The sequence below is a fragment of the Carcharhinus amblyrhynchos genome, chromosome 1 (assembly GCF_965287045.1).
Source record: "Carcharhinus amblyrhynchos chromosome 1, sCarAmb.v2.hapA, whole genome shotgun sequence".
Taxonomy (NCBI): Eukaryota; Metazoa; Chordata; class Chondrichthyes; order Carcharhiniformes; family Carcharhinidae; genus Carcharhinus; species Carcharhinus amblyrhynchos.
Window position 1 is genome coordinate 49,632,777 of NC_137324.1, and position 13,295 is coordinate 49,646,071.

At 41.2% G+C, this 13,295-nt stretch overlaps 1 protein-coding gene and 1 long non-coding RNA gene across 11 annotated transcripts in view; one reads left to right on the forward strand and one right to left on the reverse strand.

The window, feature by feature from the left end:
• Positions 1-13,295, reverse strand: part of nedd4l (NEDD4 like E3 ubiquitin protein ligase) — a 427,841-nt gene that overhangs the window by 36,553 nt on the left and 377,993 nt on the right. For 8 of the 9 annotated variants that reach the window (XM_080181786.1, XM_080181803.1, XM_080181795.1 and 5 more), the window contains 4 exons: positions 12,997-13,194; positions 4,162-4,239; positions 3,343-3,397; positions 763-821 (listed from right to left, as the gene is read on the reverse strand). In XM_080181786.1, the coding sequence (XP_080037912.1) occupies positions 763-821; positions 3,343-3,397; positions 4,162-4,239; positions 12,997-13,194 (390 nt within the window). The remainder of the gene's footprint in view (positions 1-762; positions 822-3,342; positions 3,398-4,161; positions 4,240-12,996; positions 13,195-13,295) is intronic. The other variant, XM_080181776.1, reaches the window with a different exon arrangement.
• The window catches only part of LOC145337216 (uncharacterized), a 58,850-nt gene that overhangs the window by 24,880 nt on the left and 20,675 nt on the right, over positions 1-13,295 (forward strand). The window contains exon 3 of one of the 2 annotated variants that reach the window (XR_013885332.1): positions 6,260-6,543. The exons of the other annotated variant lie outside the window; for it this stretch is intronic. This is a non-coding gene — a long non-coding RNA (uncharacterized LOC145337216). Of the gene's footprint in view, positions 1-6,259; positions 6,544-13,295 lie in introns of those variants that run through there. 2 annotated transcript variants of the gene reach the window in all.

The window sequence follows — 13,295 nt, forward strand, 5'->3', positions numbered from 1 at the left end:
ACAGCTACGAGGAGAACAAACTCCACACAGACACTCACCAAGGCCTGGCAGTGTGAGGCAGCAGTGCTAACCACTGTGCCACTATGCTAACCTGGATCCTTCTGTTCCTCTATATTTGGCTTGCTTTGCATTTAATGCCCCTTCATAATGCCACTGAAAACACAACTGGGCCCCACAGTCAACCTGAAGCCAAAATCTCCCTACCTTTAGCAATTCAGCAAAACCAACTTTTAACTTTACTTTATTCATTTTCCCTAATTATCATTTTGCTATGCTGTGGCATTCATTTTTGTTTCTCATCAAACATCTGGGGAGACATACAAATTTAAAAGAGCTACTTTATGCAAGTTACTTTTGAAGAATGAACATATTGATACACATTTAGAAAATGATTTCAAACCATACAGAGGGCATTGTCCTATTCAACAGTTCTTTTGGATATTCCTGTCAGCTATTATTGTTCTGTGACAATTCTATTGTACAGATTATTGCAAAAATGAGCTGCACACAAAATTTGAACTGGCATTTAATTTGCAGGCATCTGTTGAGGAAGGCAAGAAGTAGTGAAAAAAATGTGCTTCCTCTACCATTCAAGTATGTATCAACTGTGATTCATGTGATCCTGAGCTATTTGTGCACCTCCCTGATTACATATAGAATAGTTTTTCAACCGGATAATAAGTAGGAGTACAATGAGAATGGAAATTTAGAAGCTGCCAATATAGGAAAATGAAACATGAAATTTATCTATTTATTACTTACAGGACCAGTAATGGCTGGATTCTGTAGTCGTGGATCCTCCCATTGTGTGATTTTGGTATCTATAAGATGACAGCAGAATACTTTTCACTATATTATTCAAAAGTCTTATGAAAGCAAGCAAAGTTGAAGTAACACATTGAAATACCCTAATTAATTTTGTTCTTGCACTTTTACACTGATATAAAATACATTTGGAAATTCTAAAGTCATCCTACATAAAATCAACATGAAGTCAAGAAAAAGGTCCATCACTTTTCAGGGGCAACTTGTGATGGGAAAAAAATGCCAGCCGTGCTGGCACCAGATAAATCCTGAAGACAAATTACTAACAATCTGGAAAAAGAGTATTGAACTAAAGAATGCTACTCAATTTTGTGACAATACAAATATCAGGCCAGTATAGCTGCAACAGTGGCATCTATCCGGTAATGTGGAAAATTGCCTAGGTATGCTCTATATGCAAAATGCAGGACAAATCCTACCCAGCCAATTACCGCTCCATCAGTCTACTCTCGATCATCAGAAAGGGTCATAAACAGTACCATCAAGTGGCACTTTCTTAGCAATAAACTGACAGTCTGTTTGGGTTTCACTAGGGTCACTCAGCTCCTGACCTCATTACAGCCTTGGTTCTAACATGAACAAAAGAGCTGAACTCCAGAGGTGAGGTTAAGAGCGACTGCCCTTGCCACTAAGGCAGCATTTGACAGAATGTGGCATCCAGGAGCTTTAGCAAGTTGGAGTCAATGGCACATGCTTCAATAGTTGGAGTTATGTCTGGCACAAAAGGAAGATTGTTGTGGTTGTTGCAGGTCAATCATCTCAGCTCCAGGATATCATTGTAGGAGTTCTTCAGGATAATGTCCTTGGCCCAATCATCTTCATCAATGACCTTCCTTCCACTGTTAGAAGTAGGGATGTTTGCCGATGACTGCACAATGTTCAGCAACATTCATGATTCCTCCGATACTGAATCAATCCGCACTCAAAAACTGCAAGACGTGGACAATATCCAGGCTTGGGCTGACAAGCAGCAAGAAACATTCGTGTCACACAAGTATCAGGCAACGACCATCTCCAGTGAGAGAGAACCTAATTGTTGCCTTTTGACATTCAAAGGCATTATCATCGCTGAATCTCCCACTATCAACATCCTGGGATTTGCATTGACCAGACACTAAATACTGTGGCTACAAGAGCAAGTCAGAGCCTATACATTCCGTGGTAAGTAAATCATCTCCTGACTCCCAAAGCCTGTCCACTATCCACATGGTACAAGTCAGGAACGTGATGGAATACTCTCCACTTGTCTTGGTGAGTGTAGCTCAAAAACCACTAAGAAGCTTGACAAATCCAGGACAAGGCAGCTCACTTTATTTGCACCCTATCCACAAACATTCACTTCCCCCACCATTGATGCACAGTGACAGTGTGCAGCAATTCACCAAGGCTGCTTTGACAGTACCTTCCAAAATCATGACCACTAGCATCTAGAAGGACAATGGCAACAGACAAATGGGAACAACAAAACCACCACCGCCTCAATGTCACACTGATGACAATATAAATAAATTTAAAATAAACTGTTTCAGATTTGTAAAGAGATAACTTAATTCAGCAATTCTTTCAATTGTCAGCTTTTCTGATACTGCTGGTCAGCAGTAGCAGAAGCCAAAGAGTCATTTCCAACACAAGTGTAGGTCTATTCCACTCTACAGGGAGCAATTCTCTCACTCCATCCCTGTAGCCCTGTGAGTATTTCCATCAAAAGCCCATTCAATTTCTTTTCAAACCTTTTGCTGCCTCTGTTTCCACAACGAGTTCCAGGTCATTGTTATTCATTGCACAAAAAGAAGTTCTTTCGCATATTGCCCCAAATCTCTTTCCAAAACAATTATATTTCTGTCCCCTCTGTTCTTGTATAATCAGCTAATGGGATCAATGTTTTCTTGTCTAACTTATCCAAGCCTATCAGAATCTTCTACAAAACTATCAAATATTCTTTGCTCCAAGGAGAAGAACTCCAGTTTCTCCAACTTAATAGCCCATTCCTGCTGCTATTCACATGAATTTCCTGTACATTCTCTGAAAGACCTCACATCTATCCACAACTGCAGTGACCAGAACTGGATGTTGTGCCTAATCAGAGCTTCATAAAAGTTCAGCATAATATCCCTACTCTCATACACAAGGCCTTTATTTACGAAGCCCAAGATCCCATATGCTTTGCTTATAACTCTCTCAATATGCCCTGCCACTTTCAAAGAGCCACACATCTGCACCCCAAGATCTCTCTGTCCCTACACACTCTTTAGACCTGCAGCATTATATTTTTTGTGTTCTTATGTTTACATTGCTTCTTTCTATCCCTTCAGCCATCACGCAGAACTTCGAACTGAAAGCATTATCAGAGCGTCACAAGCTGTTGTCTGTGTGTTGTGTAGGTGTGATTCTCTTTTCAGGCTTCAGCTGCAACACAGTACAACACTAAAGTATAACATCTGGCATTACCTCCAGAGATCACTATCAAAATTTCAAAGATTAAGATTACTAATTTTCAAAACATGTCATTTTACTCACTGTGATCTATGAAGAATGACCTTCCATCTAAATGGATCCTCTCCTCCCAGCCAGGCTGTTTAAAATGAAGGAAAACAAACTAATTTTTGTTTTCAAAATAATGGAATACTGGAACAAAGCTTTGCTGTGAAATATGTGTTACAAGAAAGTAATTTGGGTTTAATGGTCCTCCGAAATTTCAAAGCACTTATGGAGCCTCACATTCTCACTCAGTTCCAAACGTAGGAAAAGTGATTAAGGTATGGAAGCAAAGCCTTTATAGACAATAAAAAAAAAATTTCAATGAAGCTTTGCTGAAAAAATGTGGGAGAAAAGTAAATAAAACACATTAAAATAAACTAAAAACTTGCAGAGGAACGTTAAGCGGTGCAACAAATAATGAGAGAAAAACACATGAATTGGGCTGGTTTTAAAATTATTTACTGTCATATTATTTACGGTCACGTTGTTGCTACGATTCAGAACTGATTGGTATGACAGCATCCTTGCTGCTGACATCCAGATTGAACAACAGAGTTGCACTCACTGGTGGCTGAAAAAATGATTATGTTTTAACACTAGGAGGGCTATTTCTCTAAATGGTCATGTTTAAGTTTGGTTTCACACTGGGCACAGTTTTCATTGATGTGAAGGAAAATCATTTTGCACTGACACACACTGTGCCACTTAATTGCCTAGACGTCTGCATTATTTGTTTTTCATGATGGAATAGTGCCAATAAAGTGTGACTTTGTAGTGGACTTTGAATTGAAGCCAGCATCAGAATGTCACAAGTTATTATCTATGCATTTGTAAAAATGAATAATTTGCTGCACATACAGGAAGAGGTCCGAGGTCATTTGGATCCAAAGATGCTTTTCCTCTTAAATGAACTGGATATTTCAGGCGTGGATCCTCCTGTAAAAGACAATTCTTTCAAAATTACTCTGGCAGCGGTGGTCTTCAACAAAAAAGATTGGAAAGCAATTATTCAATCTGGAATAAAATAATTGTCTCATTAATAATATTCATTAAATCATTCGATGTCATATAAATTCATCAGGTTCACTAATGATCTTCAGAGATGTAGACCTGATATCCTTAAACACGTTGGCCTACGACCATTAACTGCCCTCTGAGATGGCCCAGTAAGCCACTCACTTGTATCAAACTGCTACAGTAAAGATGCATTTTGAGTGGAGGCACACCACAAGGATAACAGGATGGCCAATGAATGCTGGTCTTTCCAATGACGTCCATATCCTAAGAACGATTTAAAAAAAACTTTTGAGCTTTGTTTTAGTCTAGTTGCCGTTTTTCTACAATGCTTCAAAAGCATGCATCAGTTATACACACTATCAGCTTGATCCTCTTCTTCAACTCAATTGGACATACTAGTGAATAAAACTTAAATTTTGTCAAACACAACTTCCCTTTAAAAAATCCATGCTGGCCATTTTTGATCAACACTTTCATTTCTGAATGCTCATTAATTTTATCCCTATTCATGGATTCTAAACGTTTACCCAGACCTGATGTGAACTAAATTGTCCATAATTGGACAATTTCCCCTGCTCTCCTTCCTTTAAGAGGAATGTTAGACTGGTCACTTTCCAATCCCATAACAGAATATGCATTATAGAACATAGAACATTACAGCGCAGTACAGGCCCTTCGGCCCTCGATATTGCACCGACCAGCGGAGCCAATCTAATGGCCCTCTAACCTAAGCTATTCCAATGTTATCCATATGCCTATCCACCGACCATTTGAACGCCCTTAAAGTTGGCGACTCCACAGCTGCTGCAGGCAGGGCATTCCACGCCCTCTGAGTAAATTGGTAAGGAGGAGTGAAAAATTGCAACTAAGTCACTCCGCTATTTATTTCCTTAACTTAGCTGGAAGGCATGCCATCAAAGTTCTGCTAATCTTTTACAGTAGCAACTCCTTCTCTAGTCATCTTTAACAACTGTCACATGCTCACTCTCCTCATATGCTTACATTCTCATCTCCACTAATCTCCCTCTTGCAAATATACACCTCTTCCCTCTCATCATATCATATTTCTACTTGGGTCTTTCTCGAACTTTTACATGCATTCGCCATTTAGGCAGGAGAAAATACCTTGCGCACAATGTACATGTCCAACGCCATTCATTTTCATATTGCACAACAAGAAAACTCATCAAAATTAATAGCAACTTACGAATACTCTAAATATACTTCTGCTTTTTCCTACAAAATGTAATCAATTTGTTTGTTTTAAAATAAATATCATACATAAATTAATTCAAGCCAGAAACAAAAGCATAAACAATTTCATGTGATGGACATTAATATGCTAAGAAGTCATATATATTTGAAATATTGTAATCTGTTGTAAACACATGTCAACAATCATATTTTGAGAAACATTTATCATAAATCTACATTAATCAAACAAAACCAACACAAACTTAAAATTTCGCTTAGGAAACTACATTGTTGGTGCTTGCTCTTACAACAACACATGCCTTGCACACAGGAGCGAAACTGGTTGTGTGATGTCAGGCATGTGGTAGAATGAGGGTTCCAGCTTGTTCTCTCACAAGGTCATGACATTGCATGGCAGTGACTTATTGCTAATGGTTGCAAAATCTGAAATCAGAATAAGCTCCAGCTGGCATATCTTTGGAAGATAAAGACAAAATACTGTGGATGCTGTAAATCTGAAATAAAAATAGAAAATCTGCACTTTTAGTTTTTAATGCTACCATCAGCTCTTCCTTTATCTCGTGCCTGTAACATCTTTGTCCAATCTCTCCTAGCTCTCATCTTTTCCTCCTCTCCTAATTTGCCGCACCCCCTATTAAACAATAGAAAATCCATCTTATTTCTCACTCTGTTCAGCTCTGAATCGGGTGGACTCAAAGCATCATCTCCTTATCTCTTTCCACAGCTGCTGCCAGACCTGAGATTTTCTAGCATTTTCCATTTTTCTATCTCCATAAGATATCAACATAAAAGAAAGGCAAAATTTGAAAAGAAGGTTCAAGAGCAGAGGCACCTGAAGGCATGCATCTACCAATCACCAAAGATGACAGAGCAGACTGTGAAAGTGTTAATAAACCAAGCAGGACCCTGAGATTTATAAATAGCAAGAAGTCTCATAACACCAGGTTAAAGTCTAATAGGTTTATTTGGTATCACGAGTTTCGGAGCACTGCTTCTTCATCAGGTGAGTGGGGAGGGCATAAATAGACAAAGACTCAATTGCAAGGTAATAGTTGGAATGTAAATCTTTACTGGTACAGACAATGTGAGTGGAGAGAGGGATTAAAAAGAGATTAGTGGTGTGAATTGTCTCAAGTCAGAACAGTTAGTAGGATTTTGCAAGCCCAGGTCAAATGGTAGTGTGACATGAACCCAAGATCCCAGTTGAGGCTGTCCTCATGCGTGTGGAACTTGGTTCAGTTTCTGCATTGTCGTGTGCCTTGAGGACGACTTTGGAGAAAGCTTACCTGAAGATCGGAGGCCCTTGATTGCTCAAGTGTTCCCCAAGAGGAAGGGAATCCTGCCTGGTGATTGTAAAGCAGTGTTCGCTTATCCATTGTTGTAACGTCTGCATGGTCTTGTTGATGTACCATGCCTCAGGACATCCTTTGCTGCAGCATATGAGGTAAACAACATTGGCTGAGTCACATGAGTGTATATTGTGTACCTGGTGAATGGTGTTCTTGTGTGGGATGATGGCACCCATGTCAATGATCTGGCATATCTTGCAGAGGTTGCTGTGGTGTCCTGAAGGCTGGGTAGATTGCTGCGAACATGTTTGAGACTGTGTAGTTGTTTGAAGGCAAGTAGTGGTGTGTGGGGATGGCCTTGGTGAGATGTTTGTCTTCATCTGGCCACACCTGAAGTACTATGTACAGTTTTGGTCTCCTTATCTGAGAAAGGATATACTGACACTGGAGATGGTAAAGATGGTTGATTCCAGAGTTGAGAGGGTTGACTTAGAAGCAGAAACTGAGTAGACTGGGGCTATACTCATCGGAATTTAGAAGAATGAGAGGAGACCTAATAGAAACATATAAGTTTATGAAGGGAATAAATAAGATAGAAGCAGGGAAGTTGTTTCCACTGGTGGTTGAAACTAGAGCTAGGGGGCATGGTTTCAAAATAAGGGGAAGCAGATTTAGGACTGAGTTGAGGAGGAACTTCTTCATGCAAAGGGTTGTGAATCTGTGGAATTCCCTGTCCAGTGAAGCAGTTGAGGCTACCTCACTGAATGTTTTAAAGGCAAGGATAGATAAATTTTTGAATAGTAAAGGAATTAAGGGTTATGGTGAGGGGGCAGGTAAGTGGTGCTGAGTCCACAAAAAGATCAGCCATGATCTTACTGAATGGCGGAGTCGGCTCGAGGGGCCAAATGGCCTGCTCCTGCTCTTGGTTCTTATGTTCATCGATGACCACGCAGAATTGCTGAGCAGAGACTGATAGCCGAGTTCCGCATATATGAGGGTGGCCTCAACCGGGATCTTGGATTCATGTCACACTACTTGCAACCCTCCCCACTCTGCGCACCCCCCCGCCCCCCCCCCAATCCATTTGGCCTGGGCTTGCAAATTTCTATTAACTACCCTGGCTTGAGACAATTCACACTTCTTTAACCTGTGATTATCCCTCTCTCCACTTGCATCATCTGTACCTGTAAAGACTTGATTACCTGGGAAGACTCGCATTCCAACCATTATCTTGCAACTGAGTCTTTATCTATTTATGCCCTCTTTGTGAGCCCAAATCTTTCAATCATCTGATGAAGGAACAGTGCACCGAAAGCTTGCAATGCCAAATAAATCTGTTGGACTTTAACCTGGTGTTGTAAGACTTCTTACTGTGACCACCCGAGTCCAAAGCTGGCATCTCCACATCATTTATAAATATGGTACAGAAAAAAATGAAGTCTGATAACTCTATACAAAACACTGACTTAGCCTTCACTGGAGTAATTTTGGACACATTTTAGAAATGATGTGGAAACTTTGGAGTGGGTGCTGAATGAAAATTGTTTTAAGAAGAGGAACTTCAGTTACTTGGAGAGGTTGGAGGAGCTAGGGGCTATACTCCTTGGAAATGGATAAGAGGATACTTAATAAAGTTGTTCAAAACCATGAGAGTCTTGGACAAAGTAGACAGGGAGAGACAATTCCTGTTGTTGGAATGATCAAAAATCTGAGTTCACCAAATTTCAGGTTGATTGGTAAAACAAAGAATGGCGACACGAGGAACAATTTTACTTGATGTGTGGTTAGGATCTGAAATACGAGTGATGCAGATTCAATCAAGGCCTTCAAAGGAGGAGAATTGAATAATTATCTGAATTTTTTTTGCAGGGTTATAATTAAAAGGTTGGGAAGGTGGTGAGACCATGTGAATTGCAAGTTGCTGATGCAGACATATCAAATGCTTATCAGGTGCTAAATGACCACCTCCTGTGCTATAACCAATCTATCATTCTGTGTGATCAATCATTTCTCGTTCTACTAAATTAGAGTCATAGACGTTTACAAGCTCGAGGAGCAGTATCTCATCTTTCAATTAGGCACTTGACAGCCTTCCAGATGAACATAAGAACCAAGAGCAGGAGCAGGCCATTTGGCCCCTTGAGCCTGCTCTGCTATTCAGTAAGATCATGGCTGATCTTTTTGTGGACTCAGCTTCAGACCATAGCTGGATATATTACCTTTTTTGCTGGTTTTAGTTCATCACTCTGTGTTTCTCCTTTTATTGGCAGTTCAATAAAAAGGAGGGAGCGAGCTACCTTAGATCTGATGTTATGTAATGAGGCCGGTAGAATTAGGGACCTTGTTGTGAGGGATCCTCGTGGGAAGAGTGATCATTGTATGGTGGAGTTTCTGATGCAGATGGAGGAGGAGAAAGTAGGATCCCAGACCTGTGTCCTTTGTTTGAACAGAGGGTAGGATGAGAGAGGAATTGGCAAGTGTAGATTGGGGGCGCAGATTGGTTGGTAGGTCTGCTGAGGAACAGTGGAGGATCTTTAAGGAGCTCTTTCTTGGTGCTCAGCAGAAATTTATTCCGATGGTAAAGAAGGATCGTAGGAGAAGAGATAATCAGCCGTGGATAACGAAAGAGATAAAGGAGAGTATTAAATTAAAAGCTGATACGTTTAGAGTGGCTAAAAGTAGTGGGCGAGAAGAGGATTGGGAGAGGTTTAAATATCAACAAAGAATGACAAAGAAGTTAATAAAGAAAGGAAGGATAGGCTAGTGCTAAATATAAAAAAGGATAGTAAGAGTTTTTATAAATATATAAAAAGGAGGCTGGCTAGGGTGAATATTGGGCCCTTAGAGGATGAGAGGGGGGATTTAGTGGTAGGGGATGAGGAAATGGCTGAGGCCTTGAATAACTTTTTTGCTTCAGTCTTCATGGAGGAGGACGCGAATAGTTTGCCAGGTGTTAACGATGGAAAGATGGTAAGAGTGGAGGGCCTGAATGAGATCATTGTTACTAGAGAGGCAGTGCTCGACAGACTGGAGGGACTGATTGTGGACAAGTCCCCAGGACTGGATGGAATGCATCCAAGGATTCTGAAGGAAATGGCAGAGGTGATAGTGGATGCCTTGGTGATTATTTTCCAAACCTCGCTGGATTCCGGGGTAGTGCCGGAAGATTGGAAAACGGCTAATGTTACGCCGCTGTTTAAAAAGGGTAGCAGGCAAAAGGCAGGGAATTATAGGCCGGTTAGTTTAACATCTGTTCTAGGAAAAATGCTGGAATCCGTCATCAAAGAAGAAATAGCAAGGCACCTTGCAAAGAATTGTTTGATAGAGCAGACGCAGCACGGATTCGTTAAGGGGAAGTCGTGTCTGACGAATTTATTGGAATTCAATGAGGATGTGTCTAGTGCGGTGAATAGAGGGGAACCAGTGGATGTGGTGTTTCTCGATTTTCAGAAGGCGCTTGATAAGGTGCTGCACAAAAGGTTGTTACAGAAGGTTAGGGGGCACAGAGTTGGGGGTAAGGTGTTAGTGTGGATAGGGGATTGGCTGTCAAATAGGAGGCAGAGAGTGGGTGTCAATGGGTGCTATTCGGATTGGCGGTTGGTGACTAGTGGAGTGCCCCAGGGATCAGTGCTGGGGCCTCAGCTATTTACCATTTATATAGATGATCTGGAGGAGGGAGCCGAGTGAAAGGTGTCGAAATTTGCCGATGACACAAAGATAAGTGGAACAACAAATTGTGCAGAGGGTGTGGAAAGTCTGCAGAGGGATCTAGATAGGCTGAGCGAGTGGGCGAGCACTGGCAGATGGAATACAATGTTGGCAAGTGTGAGGTTATCCACTTTGGTAGGAATAATAGTAGGAAGGACTACTACTTACAGGGCGAAAAGCTGCAGCATGCTACGGTGCAGAGGGACCTGGAGGTCCTTGTGCATGAGTCGCAAAAACCCAGCCTACAGGTGCAGCAGGTGGTCAGGAAGGCAAATGGGATGCTGGCCTTCATAGCGAGGGGTTTAGAATATAAAAGCAGGAAGGTCTTGCTCCAACTGTACAGGGCACTGGTGAGGCCGCAGCTGGAGTACTGTGTGCAGTTTTGGTCACCACACTTGCGCAATGATATTTTGGCCTTGGAGGGAGTGCAGAGGAGGCTCACTAGGCTGATTCCGGAGTTGAGGGGGTTGAGTTATGAGGAGAGGCTGAATAGACTGGACTTGTACTCGTTAGAGTTTAGAAGGATGAGGGGGGATCTCATTGAGACGTATAAGATGATGAAAGGGATGGATAGGGTAGAGGTGGAGAGGTTCTTCCCACTCAGAAAGGACAGCAGGACTAGAAGGCACAGCCTCAAGATAAGGTGGGGGGGGGGGGGAGAGAGAGAGAGAGAGAGAGAGAGAGAGAGAGAGAGAGAGAGAGAGAGAGAGAGAGAGAGAGAGATTAGAACAGAGTTGAGGAGGAACTTCTTCAATCAAAGGGTGGTGAATCTCTGGAATTCTCTGCCTGTTGAAGTGGTGGAGGCTACCTCGCTAAATATATTTAAGACGCGGGTAGATAGACCCCTTGCCTACCAAAATCCTAAGGGTTATGGGGACAGGGCGGGAAAGTGGAACTGAGCCACTTCAGATCAGCCATGATCTTATTGAATGGTGGGGCAGGCTCGAAGGGCTGGATGGCCTACTCCTGCTTCTATTTCTGTTCCACTGAGCAGGCTACATCAACTCCTGGTAACATCTTAGTAAATCTTTTCTACACTCTTTCTAGTTTAATAATATCTTTTCTGTAATAGGGTGACCAGAACTGTAAACGGTTTTCCAAGTGCAGCCTTACCAATGTCTTGTACAACTTCAACAAGATGTCCCAACTCCTGTATTCAACATTCTGACCAATTAAACCAATAATTGCTGAATGCCTTCTTCACTACTCTGTCCACCTATGACTCTAGATCTCCTTTTTCTATAATTCTCCCCAACCCTCTACCATTAACTGAGTAAATCCTACCCTGGTTCAATCTACCAAAATGCATCACCTCATCTTTATCTAAATTAAACTCCAACTGTTATTAATCCGCCCACTGGCCCAACTGAACAAGATCCCACTGCAATCCGAAATAACCTCCTTCACTGTCCACTCTGCCACCAATTTTGGTGTCACCTGCAAGTTTACTAACTATACCTCCTAAATTCTCATCCAAATCATTCTTTTAAATGTCAAGTAACAGTAGATCCAGCACTGGTCCCTGAGGCATACCCCTGGTCACAGGCCTCCAGTTTGAAAAACAACCCTCTACAACCACCCACTGTCTTCTGTCATCAAGTCAACTGCGTGTCAATTTGGCTACCTCACCCTGGATCCCGTGAGATTGCCAGAGATGGAGATGATGATTCACACCTCTTCTGGACACATCTTTTGTTTCTTTACCTCTCCACTATCACTCCATTTAGTCTTGCATCATGAACTCTTGTATCACTTAAATTTTCAACCCTATCACATGACCTTCCCTATTACCTCCTGCATCTTGCCCACTTACACTTTCTTAAAATCAATTACATCAAATGAAAAGTAATCAACCTGAAGCGCCAACTGTTTTTCTCTCTCCACAGATGTTGTCTGATCTGGTAAATATTTCCAGTATTTCCTTTTATTTTAGTTACGGGTATTTGCATATTTTAAAAGACTGATATTCAAAAAGAAGTAATACCTAATATTTGATGATAACTTAAAAATTATTTAAATTGAGGTAGCCCCCAAAAGACAAAATAAATGGACTGACTGCATAAAATCTCTACATCAGAACAATATTAGTACATTCAGTAATATTTGTGCAAATTCTGCTCAATTTTTTTTTAGAAACAAACCAACTTATAGCACATAATTTTAAAAAAATTCGTTTATCTCTGCAGCAGCTAAATCACCTTTACAGGAATCAGTATAGAGATTCAAACCACCCCAAACATTTTCCTAAGTATTTAACAATCTTTACAGATTATTGCTCGCAAACAACTCAATTATTTTGACATGCTAATTCCAACGGGAGACTCAACACTCGCACAGCCATTTCATCACATGGCACATGCAATAGAGCCAAATAGTTTTCACATATCTGGCCTCCATGCTGGAAAGTAAATTTCATTACAGAGGATGAGGGGATAAATAATTTAGGGCAGAATTTCAGACTTACCCATGTTGTCGTTCTACTATTGTGATCGATGAAGAATGGTCGGCCATTTGGAGCTATGCGCATTTCCCAGCCAGGAGGTAGGAAACTCTGCACGACCTTATGCTGTGCCTTTGGTGAATTATAAGGTGAAAGCTGTGGAGACTGAGGAGTAGAGAAAGTGTCTTTCACAGCTCTGCGCAGCGGGGCATCTCTAGCACCCTGAAAAAATATAAACAATCATATGTCTAAACTATTCATATGGATTAGGGCTTGGTCAGTTCCTTTTCCTTTTGGCATTTTGGTTGCTTTCCTGTAAACAA